The sequence below is a fragment of the Hipposideros armiger genome, unplaced genomic scaffold, assembly GCF_001890085.2.
Source record: "Hipposideros armiger isolate ML-2016 unplaced genomic scaffold, ASM189008v1 scaffold_405, whole genome shotgun sequence".
Classification (NCBI taxonomy): domain Eukaryota; kingdom Metazoa; phylum Chordata; class Mammalia; order Chiroptera; family Hipposideridae; genus Hipposideros; species Hipposideros armiger.
Genome location: NW_017731755.1, coordinates 490,488 through 514,432, shown reverse-complemented (window position 1 = coordinate 514,432; position 23,945 = coordinate 490,488). Strand labels below are relative to the sequence as shown.

General features: G+C 40.9%; 1 protein-coding gene across 1 annotated transcript in view; it reads left to right on the top strand.

Annotated features, from left to right (window-relative positions):
• The window catches only part of GMDS (GDP-mannose 4,6-dehydratase), a 730,364-nt gene that overhangs the window by 606,857 nt on the left and 99,562 nt on the right, over positions 1-23,945 (top strand). Inside the window, exon 9 of the mRNA XM_019663802.1 lies at positions 18,953-19,195. Within this exon, the coding sequence (XP_019519347.1) occupies positions 18,953-19,195 (243 nt within the window). The remainder of the gene's footprint in view (positions 1-18,952; positions 19,196-23,945) is intronic.

Below are 23,945 nucleotides of genomic sequence, written 5' to 3'. Positions count from 1 at the left end.
GGGTTTCTCATGAGAACAAACCAGTAAGTTCCTGCAACTGGTTCAGCTCCCTTTCCTCATTTTTCCTTCTATTCCTCACATCTCCATTATTCATAAAGTCATTGCAATTGGATTAAACTCATCATCTGATAAATTGAGGTGAATAGAGTTCTCTGGACTTTCCATTTCTGCCATTAATAAGTTCAGGAATGCTCTCATATGAGATGAAGAGATCTCAAAAGCAAGAGTCATTCCTACCTTTTTCTTTCATATGATTTGAAGGAGATATGCCAAAAGAAGACTGGGATCACCAAAGTATAAAGCCAAAGTTTCTGGAAATTGCTTCTGGTCCAACCAAGACTAAATTGCTCTTTAATCTGAGAGACTATGTTTTGGGAACACAAATCAGGTCAGAGCCTAAGCACCACTGTGGTTTCTCCTGCCATCATCACATACCCAATCCCACCAGTTCTGGATGAGTCAGGTTCTTTCAAATGAACTAACAATTTATAAAGTAGTTTGCTTACTTCAAACATTATAATAGCATTCCATCAAAATAACTTTGGAAATTGGAGAATGTCCAAGAGCTTATCTTTTTGGAAACATGTAACATGATTTCCTAAAACATTTTGCATTTTAAAATGTTTGACATTGCTTAAATCTCAACAATAGGTTAAAGTCCATAAACCCATAACCAATATCCATGTTTGTAGTAGTTTTATTGTCAATACAATGCTGAGAGTTGAAATATTGAATAAAAATAAAAAGTATATTAAATAATCTTTGCAATGCAATTTAGTCATCTAGATTATCTTTATGCCCTCTATTTCATTTTTTAAAGAAGGTATTTCATGTTTCAAAGAAATTATCCATATTCTTTTGTGGGCTTAAAAATGTATTGTGGATTGCTTATGTTAGGATTGAGAGGTTTTTTATGTTTTTAATATAGAATTCATATTGCTTTTAAATAACCCTCCAAAGTTTTTATTGAAATGCATACTTTAGAATAAATGAGTATCCTCCATTCTATAGTGGAGGCAACTTAACACCTTATTTTTTATAAATAGGTGCACCTTTTGTTGGTGTTTTCTTAAGGAATCAAGCATAGTATTTTATTATTAGGGATGTTCTGTTAAGCTCCAATATCCATATTTATTTTAATGTGTGAGGTATCCATGCTAATAAAACAAAACCTTAAGCATAATGAAAGTCTTTATATTGGGAAGGAGAGAAAAGTGCATGAGTATTTTTACTAGTCAGAGTTCTTTTGTTTTTAAGGGACTGAAACTGAACTCAAAGTAGCCTTGGGGACACTTGGGTCCAGGATCTGGAGCTCTGTCAGTGCTCTCTGCTTTTTGGTCTACTGCTCTTAGAATACCACCGTCATTCCTTCAGCTAGCACTTATGACTGAGGACATCACTGATAGCATTTCTGGGGACACGGCCTAATGTAGTCAAAGAGGACTAGAACCTTCTTGATAGCTATCCTCTTAGAGAAATCCTGAGGAAGGATTCTGGCTGACCCCATTGGTCCTGTGATCATCTCTAGACCAATCATGGAAGCCAGAGTGTGGCACAGGCTCCTGGGCCTAGTCCTGTTGTCAGGGAGAGAGAAGTCTGCTTGACAGCTCCACAGAAGTCTATGATTTGAGTGGGAGAAGAGCAGGGTTCTCCCACAGTGGAGTGTCATTTCTGTTAAAAAAAAAAAAGGCAAAATGTGGTGCTAAGTAGACAAAAAACAATGTATTCACCATAGTCCAAAATATGCCATGATCTGCACATCTATCCAGTTTAATTCCAGGGCTGTGGGTGCTGTTTCACTGAGAAGGAAACTGAGGCACAGTGATGTTAAATACCCTCCAAAGGTTCTCAGCTAGTGTGTAGTAGAATCGGGATCTAAGCTGAGTATTTCCAAATCAAAAGACCCTTTATATTGCACTTTTCATCTTTCTTGTTTATACCTTCAAAGAAAACTTGGTGATGTGATGGTTGCATACAAACAGCAGTCACATCGTAAGCAAACAACTTACCAAATTAGGCCAAGGCCTGCATGCCTCTGGGAAAGAGAAGCCCCAATCATAATGCAAAGAGAGTAAAAGAAGCTGCATCTTAGTTTTTGAGCATTCAAGAGCCCAAGTTGTGATGAAAAAAAACAAGATTTGAAGGATCTTCCAAGGATAATTTTCACCAAATGCAATTTTGGTCTGTCACTAGAAGCATACCCTTCCCCACCACCCCAACTCCTGGTTCCTTGAGTACCTCCTATCTTTTAGGATCTACATCTGTAAGGGAAGGAGATAGGACTGGTACCTGTCACATTCACCAGTGTGTCAGTGCTCACAGCGGCTGGCCTGCCATAGGCTCTCTATGGTACCTGCCCAACTGAGCTCAAATGCATGTCCAAAAGCCAGGTGTCTAGAAAGTCCTTCCAAGAGTGGCCATTGTCATCCTGACTTTCCCAAGTTAGGTAATCAGGGACTCCTTCAGCATAACTCCTTCTCGCTTTGTGACAGCTATAGAAAAGCCACCATGCTTTCTCCCCTAGGAAGCTTCTAAGAAGGGATGAAAAGGACCTGAATTTACAAAAGGGCATGGAGATGGAGAGGATACACTGACCTAAGGAAAACAAAATCAGCAGGATTCGGTGAACAATTGGATGCAGAGGGTGAAAGAGAGTGGGCCATCAAGTGAGGCAGAAAACTTTCTTCCCTTCCTTCCTTTTTGCCTGCTGTGGTTTATGTACTGAAAGGAAGGTGAGAAATACTGTCTTTAAACTTCTGGACTTTCTCTTTAACCTCATTTACATGCCTTTTGTATTGGACACTTCATCAATATCTGGAACATTCTCACTTTACCTATAAGATCTGTTGTCACTTTCCATTTCTGCTACTGTTTTTGAAAATATCTGTTGTAATTTTAATTGAAAAAGCTTGAAATATGTGTTGCCATCTATATATTTAAAATTGGCACAAATGTTTGCTCTTGAAGTCTTTCATGTCATTTGAATGATTTGTTCTTTGCATTGTCAGAAAATAGCACATTCATTTGTGTTTGGGTTAGTGGAAGATACTCAGGCAGTCCTGATAAAATCTAAAGTAATGTTTGGCAATTCATTCTCAGTCAGTCATTAGTATTAAGAAGGCACCCTTATGCCAACAAATGTTTTCTTCTAAGAACATTTCAGGCTGTGTGTTTGTTTATTTGGAAGAGGCTGCCTTGGTGGTTGTTTGTTTGTTTCTTCAGTGTTAGGTTTTGCCTTTCACTTTCTCATCAACTTATTACTCACTTTCTCATCCACTTATTACTAAGGTTATGTGAAAAGGAAGCACTTTTCTCCTATAATTAAAGTGATAGTAGCATAAACCAAATAGTAGCAAATACTTGTCTTGACTCATTTTCTGTCATTAACCTTGTAAAAATTTGAGAAGAGAGTTTAAGAGTAGCCTGCAACCATGTGAGAACCACCATATACTGCTTAGGATCATGGGGAGATGTGTAAGCCAATGGAAATATTTATCATAATTTGTGGTACTGTATCTACATTTTCAGTATAAACAATAAGGACAACAATTATTATATATTTAAAAAGACACTCATTTCTAAAATCCTCCTAGCTGACATGAGACATTCATGCATATTCCTTCCCTAATTGGGAATTGTTTCCTGGTGGGTGGGATTTCTGGCCCCTGGCCCTTGAGGACGCGCATGAACAGAGCTGGCTGTGGATGGAGGTTCTGGGGTGCGAACCCTGAATCCCTGTGCCTGAGCCTGTGACTGTGTTCGATTGCATTATGGGGAACACACTTCCTTCTGATCAGTCATGTTTGATGAACAGATTTTCCCTTGGCACACTTAGGGGGAAAGTCTGGAGAAGGAAAATCACTGAGGCTGTACACTATCTCCGCTAGGAAGATAAATACCTACAAATGCACATAGACGACTAAGTGTCCCTTTCCTGACAGAGCCTTGTGGCATCTGTTTTCAGACCAGCTACCTCTGAGCCCCCGAACACCTCCTCTAACTCCCACCCCAATGCTTGCTACATGTTTCTTTAATGTCCATATCAAGGTGAGTGACATCTGTGCAACTGAGTGATGGAAATGTGACACATCCAGTCATCACCTTTGGAATCTGCCATTAGAGCTAGAAAGTCACTCACTGTGATAACCTGCATAGAAGCCTGTTCCCAAATGTAGGTACTGTGGAGACTTCCTAGAGATCCTTTAAACAGACCCACGCCTTCAAAAACATAACGTCTGGTCATAATAAAGAGAGTTGGACTTTCCATAGAAGCTTCAACTTAACTTACCATTGAAGAGAGCCTCTCCCCCTCCCTCCCTTCCTTCTTTCTTCTTTGTCTTTGTCTTTCTGGAATTGAAGCCCTACCATCATTTTATTTATAACTTCTAATATGCTTGGGGCTTTAACCCATAAAAACACAAGATATAATAGCCTAGTGATGTGAGCCATTTACCAAAGCAGCAAGATTTTGAATTATTAGTATGTAGAAGATCTCATTTGAGCCCTGATGTCATGCTGTGCCCTGGGGGCAAAGGCACCCTTATTCCATTTCACACACAACTGATGCAATTCACCGGGTAATGGGTCAGTTTAAATTCTTTAACTAAGGATCCATTAAATCCTCAAAATAGCTGCTGCCTCTATATGTTACCTAATTAAACAGCCAGCATAGTACCGAAGACATAGCAGGTGCTCAATCAGTGTGCTCTCCGCCCACTTCATTTTTCTCTGAAACCCAAACTCATCTAAGAGAATCAAAAGGCATTTTCTTGTGCTTGAGAAGTGTAAGCTCTAATTGGATGGCAATAAGAGCACGTTGTTTACAGATACACATAAATAGATGATGGTGTTTATGAAAATTCATTATTTCAGTACTGAAGTAATAGCACCATGATCCAGACTGGAGGGCTGTCTGCAGAAACCTAGATTTAAATGGGCCCTTGGCCAAAGTGGGAGATAGGAATGGTAGATCAGAAGAAGGAAAGCATTTCAGGTGGGTGGAACGGCATGAGAAAAGGCATGGAGGCAGGAGGCAGGAAGCTCCATGTGGGCGATCGACAAGCAGACAAACTGGGTTGGACCAGCCTGACCACATTGGGGCACATCAAGAGATACCCACACCTCCGCTCCCCTGCACTCGTTCTCTAGGTCTGAGCTTAGGCGGCCTCCCTATGGCCAACACCCTACCTTCAACCAAGTCTTGCCAGGTGCCTGTAACAGCACTGGACCTCTAACAGCTCTCTCTACCTTCTACCATCATTGCACGATATTGTTGTGGCCACTGGACTTCCAGCCCCTTAAAAGGACAAAGGCCATGTCTTGCTTGCTCATGCCTGCATCCTTGGCACCTGGAGTAGGTGCTCAGTGAATATCTGTGGGAGGTGGGGGAAGGGAGGTGCATGCATAAGGCTGGCGCCACGGAGGATGTGCCGAGGAGAGCAGGTCCTGAGCTACGGCTGGGACTCTCACACAACTTGAGCACTAGTCCTTACATGGCCCCTTAGTAAGACCTCCACACATTTTGCTTAATTCCTATAAAGCAGGACAGACTCCACCTACATTCTTTGGGAATGGGGTACGCCAGCTGTGTCAAATTAAAATAAAGCAGGTGGATAGAGCACAGTTAGCCATCCGTGTAAAGATAGCATAGAAACACCGAGGCTCATTTAGAAGCTGGCTGTGCATTTGAATTTCCGTTCACTGCCATTTTTATAGCTGGGGAGAACAACCTCTGGTCTTTTCTTATTTGATCTCTTGAGCCACCCTCATTAGACACGACCATACGAGGTTTTTACCATTGACTTAGTCATAACAATCCAATTTCCAAAAAATAAAGCGTAAGAAAAGACAGTTTGAAAGTAGAGCCTCTCAATTTAATAGTTTCTCAGTGATCCTGATAGAAAGCAAGGGAAATACTGATCTATCAACAACTCTTACGGAAGACATTTTTGGGAGCCCTCCCCATTAAAATGACAGTGTCCTTTTAAGAGTGCATCCATCCTTTCTGCTCATTCCAACCTTGGGAGATAAAGCTGTCACCCGAGTCCTTCCCCATGAGGCCTGCGTACACCGTTCAGCCCCCTAAACTCGTTTCCCCACACGGGAGCCACTGGTTGCCCTAGCTGCCTGACTGCTGGAGCGGGCATTCATGCGCTCACATTTCCACGGGCCCATCACTTGGGAAGCACAGAAGAAGGGTAGCTGTTACTCTAACAAGTCACGTGAACAGCCTTCTACATGAACACAATACGATGGATTTAAATTTTACCTTTTTGTTGTTGATTATTTATTTACTACAATGTAAGAGCTGGAAAGCCCTCATTTAATGACAAGTATCATTATTAATATAAATATAATGGAGAAAGATTAAGCATAGATGGAGAAAAGGGGGTTTTCATTTCAGTAGCAATCTGAAAGACCTGGGCACAACTTTAGTTCTCATATAGACACAGTACAACCTTTACACTAGTGTTGTCTTATAGATATTAGAGTAGGTTCTGTGATTAAAACAGTGGTCCCTGAACCTAAAAAGTATGCCCTGTTCTCCTTGCTCCTGTTCTACTAGCAGGTCGCTCCTCACTCCTTTCTGGAAACAGACCCTCCTGCCTGCTCAAGAAACTATCAGTTATCCCGTCACCTCTTCCTCGGCCCTCCTTCAGCGCTCCTTCCCATCCACATCTTGACATTTTCAAATCCAGCCATTTTTTTAAAATGTGCTCACCACAAACACTCATTCCTTCCAGACCCTGCCCCTCCCCTCATTTCCGGGCTCTGCCAGAAGGTACCAAAGAGCTGCCTCTCCTCACCCTCTCCCTTTCTTCCGCTCCTGTCTTCCTCACCTCACACCAGTCTGCCCCATCGACTCCTTCAAAGGGGCTCTTTCGAACATCCCTGGGGACCTGCGCAGTACTAAACCCAATGGGCCCGTTTCCATTCTCGAATCCTCCTTAACGTCCCGCCGGCGGCGTCTGGCAGTGTTGACACCCTCTCCCTCCCTTGTCACATACACCCCTTCCCTCATTTTCTGAGGTCCAGCCATCTACAGTTTACCTGCCTCTTCCCAGACATCTCCTCCTCAGTCTTTGCAGACTTGATCTGCAAACTGCCCTATTGGTGGTTTCTTCTGGAGGATATGACAGCTGTAGTGTCAGTGGCTCCAAAAACATCAGCTCTTCTGTTGTCCAGAAGGCAGAGTGGGAGGAGGAGGTGAGGGGGAAGGAAGCATTGGGTTTTTAGGGGAGATGGGCAGAGCTCTGGCTGCATCAGGGCGGAGCCCTGGCAGGTAATGAAGAGAGAACCACCAGAATGTGCCTTGGTCTGTCAGTGTGCAGTTTATAAAGCTTGTTTTGTCATGATTTTATTTCCTTCATTACTGGTTTTTTTCCCCCCTAGTTACTCCAGTTCATAATTTAAACTCTTAATTGTTCCACAGGAATTATCAGAAACCCCAGCAATTTCCCACACCTCGCCCTCCCCACCCCCTCCATTTCACAGCTAGTCCTGTCGGCTCTTTGGGACAGTCTGTGGGAAACTTTGGGTCTGGATACGTATACCCTTCTGCTCTGGTAAATTGTCTTGATTTACCTCAAGATAAGTATTTGGTCTGCTCTATGTCTTTCTCTTCTCTCTCTGGAAACCCTATTGTACTCTATTATACTGTTTTAGCTGATTATTTTGGCATTTACCCCCATGTTTCTAAATAACATATTTTTATTGCTGCTTCTTGATTTTTGTTCCCTTCCAGACATTATCTATTGTCCTCCTTTTATTCAAAACAAGGGTTTTGCTCTCTTTTTCTTCCTTTGCCCCATCCCTCCATTCTCTTAATACTCTATGATTATATTTTAATTTTAGGTTAGCTTCATATTTAGTGTTGCATTATCATGACTGATCAATGCTATTATTTCAGTAAACCACCATTACTTTTTCTTTTCTATACAATTGTCATTTGTTTACTATGGAGCTAATAATTATTGTCTTTCTCCATTTGCCTTATTTTTTATGTATTTATCACTAATTACCCCAAACTTTGCCCCAGCTATCTAAATCGCCTTTGAATCACCCTGTGAGTTATTCTATCAGCCATGCCCTCTAGAACCTTCTGACCTGATCTCTTCTGGACTGGTGGAGGGTTGGCATTTCGTGATCTACCTTCCTGTTTATCTGGAGGGTTCTCTTAGCCACTTCCTGGCTTGGATCCCCTATTTCCTGGCATCTTTTTAAAAAACTCCTTGGTTTGGTGAAGCAAATCTCAATTCATTTCCTGAGAATGGTATATGGAAAGTAAATATTTTTTTGACAAAGTACAGTAAGTTCTCACTTCATGTCATCCATAGAGTCTTGGAAACTAGACTTTAAGCCAAACAATATGTAACAAAACCAATTTACCACGGGCTAATTTATATCAATAAGCGTTAACTTCCCATAGCATATGTCTGGTCACAAAAACATCACCAAACTTCTAAATAAAGACCCAAAACACTTCTAATATGAAATACTGAAATAACTGTGAACTATACATACATTTAAAAAAAGATTACTGAAAAGAAGTAAGATGATTCTTTTCCACCCTACTTACCCCAGTGCAGGGCTCCAGTTGGCCGGAACCCATCCCAGCAGCTCAGGGTGCAGGCGGGCCCCACCCTGGACAGGACACCTTCCATCGCAGGGTCACTTTACACATCCACACTCATTCAGATGGAGACAGTATAACACGGGATGTGGGAGGAAACCAGTGCACCCATAGAAAACCCTCGCAGACATGGGGAGAACGTGCAGACCCAAACAGACAGTAGCCCCAGCTAAGAATCAATTGTTTTTTTTTCTCATCAACATTATGATGAAACAACATTATTTGCTGACCTACTGTATACCTGAAAATATCTTTATTCTATCTTCAAAATTAATAAAATAGCTGGTATATGCATTTCTAATTTGGAAATAATTTTCCTTCAGAATTTTGAAGGCATTGCTCCATTGCCTTTTAATTTGCAGCACTGCTGTGGGAAACTCAGAACTACTCTGACTCTAAGTCCCAATGGGTTCGCTCTGGAAGTCTGTCAGACCTACTCTTTGTCCCAGTGTGCTGAAATTTCATGTGTCATGGGTCTAGTCCCATCCATTATTTGGAGCACTCTTTTGGGTTCTTTCTGTCTGGAAATGCATGTTCTTTTGCTGTGGTCAATTTCTTGATTTATTTTAAGATAATTATTTGCTCTGTTCTATTTTTTCTGTGCTCTCTGGAAATCCTATTATACTGACCTCTTGAGGCCATCTTCTGCTTTTTTTTTTAATCTTCCTTCTGGATTTTCATATCTACATCTTTTTGCTCTACTCTCTGGGAGATTTCTTCAACTTTATTTTCAAAATCTCTTGAATTTTTAATTTCTGAATTTTTTTCCATTTCTAAACTCTTTTTTAATTGTTTGTTGTTATATAGCATGTTGTTCTTGTTTCTTTGATATAGTTTTCCTTGTGTCTCTGAAGATATTAATGGTGGTGCATATGAGTTTATGTTCTGTTTTGTTTTTTAATTATCTTTCCTGTTTGCTGTATTTCCTCCAAGTTGCTGTTTTTCAATTGTTTGTTGTGATTTCTGTGTTTCATATATGTGGCTTTCCTCACATGTCTGTTTGATAATCCTTGGTTTTGTGCTTATGTTTAAAAGTGGGGCTTAAAAAACTAATTGGGAGTTTCCGAAAACATTGTTAGAGCTTGTTGACTGTGTCATTGCAGGATGATATGACCAGGCCATTTAGTTAGAGAATCTCTGATGCCCAGAGAAGAGTCCCCAGTCTCCTCCCTAGAAGGAGATGAGCCTGGGGTTGGCGGGGGAGTCTCAGCATTCAGCATGCATATCTCACTTAATTTTTCCTTCTTTTCAGCATGGTGACCCCACCTTTCACTAGGCCTAGTGACCTACAATCCTGGGACCTTCTTCTCTAGAAAGGTTGAGGCAGTTGCCAAGTGATGTGGAACCTCAGAGGGGATTAGGCATTGACTTCTTCTCAAGGAGAGTTGTAATCAGTCCACACATCCTGAGCATTTGTGGGCTCCCACAAGCTGTAGTAGGTTCTTTCTCAGCTTTTCCACTACTGGCTTAGGAGGCTGTTTCCTAGGGCTCATGCTAAGTCTTAACACTCATCCGTCTGCTTTCCAGCTTCCAGAATTTGGTTTCTCTCTCCTCTTTCTTATTTTTATAGTCCTTGTGAGTTACTTCCTTTTTTGAAAGGGGTCTTGGGAAGGAGCAAAAGTGTGTGCAAACTACTATCTTTATCCAGAACCTAATAATTCTTCCAGGACGACTTTATGTCATTTGCTAAATTTTAGCCTCGGACAACCTCCTAATTCTATACTTGTATGCTAATGCAATATTATTTCTTAAAATGATCCCTGAGAGCTTTTGTAATATTCAGGTTGCTACAAGGAGTATATCACCCCCGCCCCTATTTTATCTGTGTCTCTTAACTTATACAATTGACTTTGATTTTGTTGTTCCTTAAAGGGATGTCTAGTTGCAATTTTAATAGTACCTCATCTTGCTTTATTGTGCTTGATTCTGCTATTCTTCAGTGCTTTCTATTGCTTTTTTATGCTTATTAGGAGCCAACAGTGTATTTTAAAAATTGAGTTATACAATGTCCCTGCTCAGTGAGCTGTTGATCTAAATTAGTGGGTAGCAATTCCTGTTAATTAGCTAAATCCTCTACTCCCTGTCAAGGTACTGTCATTTCATGAACACAGCAGCTCTGCTTTGAGTCATAACATTACTTGTTTAGACAAGTTAGCTGTTACCTTTTACTTGTTAATACAAGTGTTTCATGTATTGTTGTAACTAAATGTGTTTTGGCCCTCAACCGAAACTTTTGCTTACTGCAGTCATGTAGACCTAGTGCAAATTAGAAAGTGGTTTTTGCCAACTCAGTTCTTCTTTAAGCCATTTCCTAGTTACAGTTGATTATTCAGTGCAGCTATATCAATCGTAGGGGCAATGTCATACCTTTAGAGATGGTTTGCAAAATGGCAGCCTAGCAGACAATACTTAGACAGATGCAAAGAAGGCCTGCCAGGAGCTCACTCCCACAGGTACCTAAGTAGCATCAAACTCAAGTCTAACTTGCAGATTCCTTTTTCCAATCTTTTCCCACTTCAGCTACTGTACAAATGCCAAATGTTAGCATATGACTACAGAGCAATCAAAGAGAATCAGTAACAGACAGGAAAATTCAAGCTCATCCAGCAATGCAACCAGTTGCTATGAACAGAAATTAAATGCTTTCCTTTAGTTGAGGGTGAGGATATACAATTAACTCATCCCCTAAAGCAGGGAGCAGCAACGAATGACCTACAGACCAAAGCCCACCTGAGACCTGTTTTTACCTATCCTCTAAGGAGATTTTCACAGTTCTAAGGGGTAGTTTAACAACAACAAGAAAAGGTGATGTTGACGAAGAAGAGAAAGAGGAGGAGGAAGAAAAGAAAGCAGAAGGAGGATGATGAAAATGTAACAGAGACTGTATGCGATCTGTAGAGCCTAAAATATTTATCGTATTTTCCCATGTATAAGATGCACCCTTTTTTGAAAAATTTGGGGTCTAAAAACTGGGTGTGTCTTATACAGTGGTTGTAGATTTTTTTTACTTGCATTTCCTGCTTTTTTCGCTCTTGTTTTTGCGCTCATACAACCACTGTATAAGACGCACCCAGTTTTTAGACCCCAAATTTTTCAGAAAAGAGTGTGACTTATACATGGGGAAATACGGTACTTTCTAGCCCTTTACAGAAACAGTTTTCCAGGCCCTGGTCTAGACACCACTGGCTTAGCCTCCTTCCTTTCCCTGTCCCACATGCTCCTTCTCCAGTCAGCGAAAGTTCTCAAAGTATTTCCCAAGGCTTTAGCAACTTAAACATGTATGTGTGTTCATCTGTGGTTTAAAAAAAAGTTTAATTATAAATACATAGATTTGAATCATCATTTCTCAAGTTTGTCACTTCTAAGCAGGGTAACCAATATAAAGGGCAGTGTCATATGTATGTGTGAATATGTCAGCATGACCCATCATAGATGACATACCTAGTTAAAACTGGAAAAATCACCAAAATTATGAACAGTATTTTTGTAAACCCTTTGGCTTAGTTGAAGATACTGTCAGAAAGGTATAAGTTGAACTTGTTTCTCTTTCAGAGTATAAAATGAACAAAAATTAAATTAAAACATTTTTATTATATAAGTATCCTTTCATTTAATGAAAGCCTAACCAAAGAACAGGTTCCACTTAAATAATTAACTTTAGAATTTACATAGGTAATTTTTTTAAATTACGACTTTACCAATTATTCTCCCTTACTGTGGATATTAGCCAAAATTTGATCGTTATCAATAAAAGACGTGCAGGATTCAGCATCACTTTAGGTTTTCTCATTTTACAGAATTTTTAACCTGCATACTCTAACACATCAACATACCATTTCCAGATGAATTTTCCAAAAATTTAGCTCTGATCCTGCCAAATCAGTATAGCCAACAGTAAGAAATTAAACCAAATAAGTAAACTATCTAGCATGCCTTTCTGAGTAAATTAATATGAAGTCCTGGAAAATGCCAGTGGTACAGTTTTATATTGTTCAACAAGTTACTTTATAATTCTCTGTTGTGGAATGTTTTTCATATTTGCCTTGAGTCCATTGGCAAGTTTAGCATACTTATAAATTGATTATTCCTCCAATGATGAAATATTATCCCTATGCTATCAAAAAGTGAATTGAGAGGGCCGGCCGAGTGGCACATTGGTTAAGAGCTGGCTTGGGACGCCAGAGGGCCCTGGTTCGGATCCCACATATGAGGGCCAATGACACTGCCCTCTACAGCTAAGATGCTGAACAACAGCTCAACCTGGAGCTGGGCTGCCGTGAGGCGACAGCGTAGGCTGCAGCCCCTGCTGCAGTGGGTTGCCATGGGCTACCGTGTGTAGCCAGCAGCCAGCATGAGCGGCCAGCAGCCACAGTGAGCAGCTGTCCAGAAGCCGGCGACTGATCTGCCTTGCCCAGGAAGAGCGCAATGATGGTGCCAACTTGGGCCAGTGAAGCAACGTCCTCCACAGCTAGACTGAAGAACAAAAGGACAGCAACTTGTCTGTTCCCCTTCCCCCAATTCCCCAGCGCTGTTCCCATCCCCCAATTCCCCCCCCCCAAAAAAAGTGAATTGAGAATAGAACATTCAGATCATCACTTAAAGTAAAGCTTGTGAGGTCAGTTCATATCTCTAATACCCAACCTATGGCCAAAATATAACCATGATCAACATTTAATGTTCATCTTCAATAGTACCTGTAAATCACATAGTCAAGTAACTAATTTAAAGTTAGTTCTTTCTCTATTCTTTCATTTAATCCTCACTGTGACTCAGATTCAGGGGGCACACAGAATCATCCTGTTGTCATAGGATTCATTTCCAGCTGATAAAGCAAACCAGTTCTGAGGATAAACATTGAAATCAAACATTACTTTGTAATTTCTTTTCTTTCTTTGCCCAAAAGGTTCACTTCTAAAAGTAATTCAAATTATATAGTATTTTCTGTTGTTTGGATATTAGATTGTAGAAATCCAGAGGTCAACATTAAGCCCGGGGCTTTATTTCTTTAAAAAATGAGAACATTGGGCTGGCCAAGTGGCTCAGTGGTTCAGAGCTTGCCTAAGAGCACAAGCTCTGAGCAACAGGGTCGCCGGTTCAATTCCCACCTGGGCCAGTGACGCTGCGCCCTGAGCTGAGCTGCCGCTGAGGTGGCAAGATGGCTCAGCTGGTCAGAGCACATGCTCCTAACGACAAGGCTGCTGGTTTGAATGGTGGCTACGCCCACCCACAACTAAAGACTGAACTGAGCACCTTGAGCTGAGCTGCCGCCCGGGTTGCTCAGGGAATAGAGCATGCGCTCTTAACAGCAAGGCTGCCGGTTCAACTCCCGCATGGGTTGGTGGCTATGCACAACCCACAACTAATTGAACCATTCACCTTGAGCTGAGTGGCGCGACTGGACTTGGAGCTGAGCTTGCTGTTCCCTCCACAACTAAGATTGAAGGACAACAACATGGCTGTTCCCCTTCCCCAATTACCCAACACTGTTCCTCTTCCCTAACTCCCCAATAAAATCTTTTTGTAAATAAATAAATAAATAATAAAAAATGAGAACATAAAATGGAATTCCAGCAAAAAGCTAACTGAAGCGTATGTTGTGTGAAGCTCCTGAGCATATGCTGTGCAGTGCATGAAGTGGGCTTCAGGGGGCCATTACTGGGGTCCTTAACTGTTGTCAACTGTAGATGTTTAAGGAAGCAAAAGTTGAGTCCAAATAACAATAAATAGCTAATTTCCAGTCAAGATGGCAGAGTAGGTAAACACTGTGCTTGCCTCTTCTCTCAACCACATCAAAATTATAACTAAACTACAGAACAACCATCATTGAGAATCACCTGAAGTCTAGCTGAACAGAAGTCTTCCAACTAAAAAGATAAAGAAGAAGCTACCACGAGACTGATAGGAGGGGCCGAGATGCGGAAAAGGCTGTCCCCACACCCACAAATGGCTGTAAAAATCTGGAGGGATATCTCAGCTGTTCCCATGAAGAGCGAGGGATCCCAGCCCACATCAGGCTCCTCAGCCCAGGGTTCCAGTGCCAGGGAGAGAAGTCCCCATAATTCCCAGGTGTGAAAACCAACAGAGATTGGGACTGAGTGAGACAAAGGCAGTTGCTGACCCAGACGCTCCTCCTAAAAGGGCCCACACGTGGACTTACTCACTGATGGACTCACTCGCTCTGAGCTCCAGCAATGGGGCAGCAGCTCGAAAGGTGACAGGGACATACGGGGAAGAATTCAGTTGTCTGGCTTTAGAGCAAGGGCTGGAGGGGCAGCTTTAGTCCAGACAGAAGTACTGGTGGAGACCATAGTTTCTTTGTTGAGCACTCCCTCCACCCAGCAGGCAGACACAAGCCGGTCCCATATCTGAGTCTCCGTCAACCTCTTTTACACTGTTCACCTCAACCTGATGATTCCCTAAAACCCTGCTCCACCCAAACTGCAGGCCCACCCAAGCCGCTTCCAGTGGTGTTTCTGTACAAACAGCCTGTCTTGGCTCATGCTTCGGAATTTCCTAAAATCTCTCAAAGATTCACAAAAGACAAAGAAACAGGATCTGGCCTCAATGTGCCCCATCCCTCTTGCTAAGCAGCTCCAAGCCTGGCATTGGTGGCAGTGGGCCTCAGTTCCCAGCTTAGCCCCTCCCAGGCACCCCCATGCCCAGCATGGATGGCATACATATGCGGATTTCTTTGTGGCTTGCTCCAGGTGGCCCTGGGCAGGGCACAAGCAGAGGATGAACTTGACCTGCAGCAGGGCCTCTCTCAGGATGACATACCCAAAGGGCAGGCACCAGAGCCCTGCTAAAGCGAATCCTGCTCCATAGCGTCAGCCCCTGCACAACAGTAGTCATGGCCAGTCCTCACAACCAATCAGCCTGAGGATCAGCCCATCCTACTGACGTCCAAACAGCAACTAAGGCTCAACTACAACAGGAGGGCACGCACATCCACACAAGGGACACACCTGCAGCACCCGGCTCTGGTGATCAGGGAGATTGCACTACTGGGCCCCACAGGACACCGACTACATAAGGCCACTCTACTAAGACTGGGAAACATAGCATCTCTACCTAATACGTAGAAACAAACACAGGGAGGCAGCTAAAATTGGGAGACAAAGAAACATGTCCCAAATGAAAGAGAACAAAGCTCAAGAAAAAAAACTAAACAAAATGGAAACAAGCAATCTACCAGATGCAGAGTTCCAAACACTGGTTATAAGGATGCTCAATGATTTCAGTGAAACTTCAACAACAAGATAGGAAACATAAAAATGGAGATAGAAAACATAAAAAAGAACCAGTCAGAAATAAAGACTACAATAACTGAAATAAAGAATACATTAGAGGGAATGAACAGTTGATCAGATGAAGCAGAGGTCTGAATCAGCTATTTAGAAGATAAGGTAACAGAAAACACTCAATCAGAACAGCAAAAAGAAAAAAAAAATCCAAAAAACACCGGGTAGTTTAAGGGACCTCTGGGATAACATCAGGCATACCAACATTTGCATCATAGGGGTACCAGAAGTAGAAGAAAGAGAGCAAGAAATTGAAAACCTATTTGAAGAAATAATGGCTAAAAACTTCCCTAACCTTTGAAGTAAATAGATATACCAGCCCAGGAAATACAGAGTCCCAAACAAGATGAATCCAAAGAGGCCGACACCAAGACACATGATAATTAAAATGCCAAAGGTTAAAGACAAAGAGATCATCTTATCAGCAGCAAGAGAAAAGCAGTTAGTTACCTGCAAGGGAGCTCCCATAAGACTGTCAGCTGATTTGTCAACAGAAACTTTTCAGGCCAGAAGGGGTTGGAACAAAATAGTCAAAGTGGTGAAGAGTAAGCGACTACAACCAAGACTACTCTACCCAGCAAGGCTATCATTTAAAATTGAAGAAGAGATAAAGAGCTTCCTAGACAAGAAAATGCTAAAGGAGTTCATCACCATCAAACCAGTATTGCAAGAAATGTTAAAAGGACTTCTTTAAGAAGAAGAAGAAAGGGGAGGAGGAGGAAAAGGAGAAAGATAAAAATTATGAATTGTAGGGCCAGCCGAGTGGCGCATTGGTTAAGAGCTGGCTTGGGATGCCAGAGGGCCTCGGTTCAGATCCCACATATGAGGGCCAGTGACACTGCCCTCTACAGCTAAGATGCTGAACAACAGCTCAACCTGGAGCTGGGCTGCCGTGAGTCGCCGGCGACGGTGTAGGCTGCAGCCCCTGTGGCAGTGGGTTGCCATGGGCTACCGTGTGTAGCCAGCAGCCGCAGTGAGCGGCCGTCCAGAAGCCGGGGACTGTTCTGCCTCACCTGGGAAGAGCGCAATGATGGTGCCAACTTGGGCCAGTGAAGCAACGTCCTCCACAACTAGACTGAAGAACAAAAGGACAGCAACTTGTCTGTGCCCTTTTCCCCAATTCCCCAGAGCTGTTCCCATCCCCCAATTCCCCAATTAAAAAAAAAAATCTTAAAAAAAAAAAAGAATTGTAAAATGGCAGTAATTACATATATATCAATTACTTTCAATGTAAATGGATGAAATGCTCCAATCAAACGACATATATATGGTGACTGAATAAATAAGAAAACAAGAGCCTTACATATGCTGCCTACAAGAGTTCACTTGAGATTGAAAGACACACAAAGACTGAAATTAAAGGGACAGAAAAATATATTTCATGAAAATGGAAACAAAAAGAAAGAAAAAAAAAAGCTGGGGTAGCAATACTTGTACCAGACAAAACAGATTTTAAATCAAAGGCTATAGTGAGACAAAGAAGGACTAAGTAATCCCACTTCTGGGTATTTATCCAAAGAAATCCAAAACACTACTTTGAAGGGACACATGCATGCATATGTTCATTGCAGCATTATTATTATTATTATTATTATTATTATTATTATTATTTTAGCTGAGCCATCCTGCCACCTGTTGGCAGCTCAGCGGCTGCTCAGCTTGGGCTGGGAATCAAACCACTGTTGCTCAGAGCTCGCACTCTTGAGCGAGCTCTTAATAACCAACTGAGCCACTCGGCCGGCCCCATAGCAGCATTATTTACAATAACCAAGATATGGTGGCAACCTGGGTATACATAAATGATGGAATAGATAAAAAAGATATGCTATATTGATTTTATATATATATATATATATATATATATATAGAATATTACTCAGCCATAAAAAAGGATGAAGTATTTCCATCTGCAATAACATGGGTGTATCTAAAGTGTATTGTGCTGAGTAGAGTAATCCAAGCAGAGAAAGATAAATGCCATATGATTTCACTTATATGGGGAATCTAAAGAAAATAAACAAAATAGAAATTCATAGACAAAGAGAACATTTAGGGGTTGCCACGTGGGAGGGGGGTTGAGGGGATGGGTGAAAAAAGGTGAAGGGGTTAAGAAGTACAAATTGGTTGTTACAAAATAGTCATGGGTCTGTAGTGTACAGCATGAGAAATATAGTCAATAATGTTGAAATAACTATGCATGGTGCCTGGTGGGTAAACTTATGGGAGGGGGGGAGAGGGTAATCACTTTGTAAATTATATAAATGTCTAACTGTTATGCTGTACACCTGAAACTAATATAATATTGTATGTCAACTGTAATTGAAAAGCTTTTAAAATTATTTTTAAAAATAATAATAACATTGTAACTGAACCAAAGGAAGTAGAGAGATGCTAATATACCCTCTCTTTGCAGGAAGTAAACCAATTAATTGTGCACTTTTTCGAGATTTGATCATCTGAGATTTATTAATGAGGCCCACTGCTGACTGGGTAGAGTAAGGAAATTTATATGTAATACAGCAATGAAATAAATGGTTAATTAGGGAATGAAACTACTCCAAATTGAAATGCATTGAATTTATAACAAATGTCCCTAAAGCTACAAAAATTTTAAAATATAAAGAAGGGAGATTCAGAAGAAATGAATTCATTCATAATAGTTAACTTTATCAAGAATAGTCTAAAGAAGTGCAAAGTATTTAAAATTCCTGAAAGTTGCCCAATTCCTTATTCTGAATAATTTGTTGATTTCTAAAGTCTCTCTTCTGAATCCATCATGATTTTCTTAAAAAGAAAGGGAAAAAAAACAAAAACAGAAAACCCTGCTCTTTCCAAAAGATCTGGAAAGGCTTTGAGCGTCACTGTTTCCCTAATAACAGTTCAACTTCAGCCTGTGTTCCTGCGGTTAATGAGCTTACACACTCCTGCAGGGAAAAGGCTGAGCCATCCTGAGGGACTACAGCTTGGCCAAATGCTCCCAAGCAATTAAAGGCTGATTAAATGTTTATCTTCTTTGCAGGTGGGAAGGAAAGAATGAAAACGAAGTGGGCAGATGTAAAGAGACCGGTAAAGTTCACGTGACTGTGGATCTCAAATACTATCGACCAACAGAAGTGGTAAGGAGTCCTGGCCCCCCAGCATGTGGCCGCTTTTGGCCAGTTGGCTGGGAAAATACTGTCACTGAATGCCCGAAGCCGGCCTTCAGAGCTCTCCACTGGGCTCACTGGCATCCTTCAGTGGGCACTTCCCAAACCAGAATACAGTGAGTTGAATTTCAGATGTTATTCTCACCGTAAAATCCATTGCTTTAAAAAGAAAAACAGGGTAAAACACACCCAATGAAATAGTTGGTTTCAGAAATGGAGACTCGTATCATTGAGTCTCATTGTGTTAGTCTTCTGCTTTGACTGCCGGTCCCAGATACCTACAGGGTATCTAACTTACAGGGACCTCCACAACCTGCAGGATCTCGAGATCTGGGGGGCTTGCCTACCTCCCCAGTGCACACACACATACTCACACACATACACAAATGTAAGTCATAAATGGTCTCCCTACACACTTGTTAACACTCAGCTCAAGTGAATGCTTTTCTGGACAATAGACTACTAGCACTGAAATTTCTACTCCTTCCTCTGTGTCTCCATTGTACACTGCACATAATTATAACACCTATTATAATTTATTATACTTATTTGCTTACAAGTCTTTCTCCTTTTACCAAACTGTGAACTCTTTTAGGATAAGGAGGTGTTTTTAATATCTTCAAATATAACAAAGTAGGTGCTTAATAAATATTGATTGATGGATAGATGGATGGATGAATAAATGCATGGATTTATAAATACAGAGGTTCCTGTATTAAGAAATGACCTATAGATTATTAGGACATAACATCCTCTTTTCCTAAATTTATTCAACCTTTCAGCTTGGTGTTGTCACTTTAATGTGGTTCACGTTCACTCTGGTGACAAAACTCAACATGTTAAGTATACCTGAAGATAACAGAAAGCAGACTCTTCAGAGAGAAATGTTCAGATCTGATGGTTACCTAATAAAATGTACATTAACTATGAAAATAGAATCCTTTGAACCTGTTTTACCTGTGTTTGAACCAAATTCCTATGTGTTGTACAACCTTTCAGAGATTATAGGAAAACCCCAGTGAAGAGAGATTGAAAGTGCATATGTCATCAGTAATCACACTTTAAAATGTCTTGTTTCAAACAAAAGAAAAACTTCATTTCATGCACTCTTACACACAGGAGGAAATAAAAAGGAAAGGAAGTAAGCAGTGCTTAGAGACAGGCCGTAGAGTCTCGGCATTGCCCTGCGCTACAGGGCGTGGCCGGGTCTGGGACGCACAGAGAACAATGGCTCCCTGTGCTAATGGCTCGTGGGTGTGCCAAGGAGAGGATGTGCTGTGTCTCCGGGGGAGGAAGATAGGGCACACTCTTGCTGACACAGCAAGGAGGCCTGTCTGTAGAGCCCCCAGCCAGACTGCATTTGTTTCCCTGTCTTGGAGGTGCCACAGGGTGTCACTTTTCTGGAATGTTGCACGATCACATAAAGGGGCAAATTTGTTTCTGTGCTAACAAAAATTGTCATCTCAGAGTGGAAAATTTACTGAGACAACAGAAACCTCAATCCTTATAACAATTTCAACACGGTTCTTTCTCTTTCTGACACCGAATAGTTTCAAAAGCTAGGAAGTCATTAAGAATGGCTTGTCTGTCATTCTCACTTAGGCAAGGTGTGGGATTGATAAGCACACAGAACAAAAGGATTTGCTGAACAGGAAAGGACCCTTGGACTAACAAGACAGTTCTTGAAGTCACTCCCTATCAGCCCCTTTCCTGTCCTGACACTGCATCCCTCATTTCTTTAGTTCATTCAAATGTCATTATCATACCTGTTCTGCAACTCCATCTACACTAAAGTTGTTTGAACATAAGAGTGGTGTCTTATTTCATAATCTTGCTTTATTTGTTCACTGATCTAACTCTCACCCCAAATTCCCTTTACTGCTTGATTTTGGATGTTTAACTGCGTTTCATCCTTCTAAGCCTCTAGGCTGCATTAATTTTGCTCACTCTACTTCAACTGAGTTTTCTGTTGGGCAAGATTTTCTTGTACAGTGAGACTAAACTTTTAACCTCATTCCTCAGAACAAGGAGTTTTCCCCAAACTTGGATCAGCTTGACAGCCTTATATTGAATTGCCTCAGGGGTGGTAGTATTCTTCCAGTTGAAAGGTGACCTGTACTGAACACTGACATAAACAAGCTTTCACTTAGGTGTGGGCCTTAATAGCCAACACATCTAGAGAGACCTGAAAACCACCAAGATTCTCTGAGGTTTATTAGCACTTACTGTAAGGGAGACATGGAATTCTCCCTGGTCTAAACTGTATCCTTGCCCACCCAGTGTCTAAGCTCATCCAGCAAGTGCCACAGGCTTCTCTTCATTCTTGCTCAGATTCTATTAGATAAAAGCTTATTGTCCTGATGAGCTTCCGTCATGTGTATTTCCCCAAGATCTTCAGCACACAGGGCACTCAAAGCCAGGCGTTTACACTAGACCTTTTGAGAGTCAGATGGTTCCAGAATGACTGATGGGAAAAAAGCATAAAGAAAATTTGAAAATAAAAAAGTGATAAGCACATATCAAGTCTCGGAACACCAATATCCTAAAGCAAGACAAAAGGGAAATAGAGCTTTATGTCTTTTTTTTAATAAGATTCAGACAACTCTTAAGAAAGGCTCTTTGCTCCACATAGGCCAGCACTAACCCAAAAGAGGCCACCCCGCGTCCACATAGAGCATACTGCCACGTGCGCCAAGAATCATTGTCCTCATTGCCCCTTAACTCCTGCTTTGTGCCAACATAAAGAGGCTTGAACGTTTTTGTTCTGAGCTATGGACTCTGGCATCCAGTTAGAGCCGAATGGAGTCATAATTTTTGCTTCTCTATCTATAAGCCTCTGGGTTTCCTTTGAACATTTAGGACTTTTGCTACTGTGGAGAGTTTAATCATGAACATTAGACTCTGAATTTCTCATTGCCCCTGAATTCCAGTATTTTGTGATGGTGTTATTAATACTCGAGTTCTGTGCCTCTGAAAACTCCTGTCTTGTGTATAGTTTTTTGTATGTGCATATGTTTACACACGATTCCTTGCATTGTGCATTCATTCATAAAGAAGTAGGGTTGTGCTTAAGTGTGGCCCAGGACCAGACTGAATTATCAATTACTAGCTGCATGACCTTGGGCAAGTTACTTACCTTCTCAGTGCCTCTGTTTCCTCCTCTCTAAAAATGGGATTGATGATAGAAATTCTTTCAGAGAATTGTTAGAGAATAATAGTCAAGTATACAAAATGCTTATTAGAACAGTATCTGGCACACAGTAAAATACCCAGTATTGATGCTGTTATTGTTATTTATTTATGCATTCATTCATCAGATATTTACCAAACATTCTGTTAGACCCTGGGAATACAGTATGCACAAGACAGACACATCCCCTGCCCTTGTGGAGACTAGATATAGAGGTCTATATCTATACTTAAGTCTAGTACCTTTTGAAAAGTAAAATGACATCACTGGTGAACTGTATAGATTAAGCAATAAAAAGTAGATTAGGTATAATGAAGGCTACTAGCAAACATTAATGTTCTTTGACTTTTTTATTCTTGTTTTATCTTGATTTCCCTCCTTTTTGACCCTATTTCTAAAGATTAAATAGCTATTCAGTGGTATGGAAGCATCACTTAATTATAAGAAAATTTATACTGAACTATTAATTACTTTAAAATAACCACAAAGGTGTCTATTTTGTTTGAGAATTTTTAACTTGGAAAATTTACAGAGGTTGGGTTAATGAAGTATTCATCCTAATATGCCAAATTTTTAAGCACACCAAATGGTCAATCCACTTTATAAAAAAAGGTAAGGTTTTTTTCAGTGAAACAAACTAAAACTCTTTTTTCCTGCAGAGCATTTTAGGAAATGGCATGGCAGACACACTCACAGACAAAAGTGAAATCATGTATTTTCATAAAAAATGTCTTGATTTAAACTCTACTTGATAATGCGAACTAAATTTTTTCTTGCTATATTATTTGTCTTTAGCATTCATTTTTATTTCATTGTATTTCTAATGTCCTCAGTTGTGATTGGTTTTTGTTTTATTTGCTTAGATACTTTATATTTATTCCCATTCTTTATAGATATTAGAAAAAAATCATGACTGAAAACCTAGAATTGAGAAAACAGTAACTTTAAAGGAGTCCAACAAGCTAAAAACAACACCTTCCTTCAGTGAAAACATGTGGCCTAATTCTAATAAAAGTACCATATGCTTGTCGAGTTATCCCCTTTGCAAACTTTTCCTAATATTTTTCTGTAAATGAGGTTAAGTTAATTGGCCCATAATTGCTTGCTCTATCTCATAGCCCTAGAATAATGCTATGTAACACTTTCCAGACCTCAGGAATCTGATCTGTCATCAGAGGACTTGTATAAATACCAGTTAGAGCTTCCCTCAGTTTCATCTTTGTGTATTGGGGGTCTTGAAACTGTCCCCTTTTACTCCCTGTTCTCACCACCTTCTCACACTTCCACTCCTGTAGCAAGAAATTAGATCCTCTCCACTCCATCCCTTCATCTTCTCTGGCTCTGTTAGAAGCCAGCTGATCTCCCTGTCCTGATCCTTCTGACCTCTAAGGCTCTAATCCTACCAGCCCCTCCTGCTTTTCTTTGTTCCTTGTTTTGACTGGTGGGAGCTGGGAGAAGGAGGATTCAGAGAGAGCAAATTAAGGGCAAGTCCCTTTCTTCCTGCATTTCTGGATCTGTAAAAGGAGAGGCTGGACTAGTTGTTCTGTAAGGTCCCTTCCAATGTTCATATCCTATCATTCCTGCTTTTGTGACTACGAGACCACAACAGTATGATACCCTGTCACTAATGCCTCATCAGAATGCTTCCTCTTTTGTAATTGTTCTCTGAACTTTTT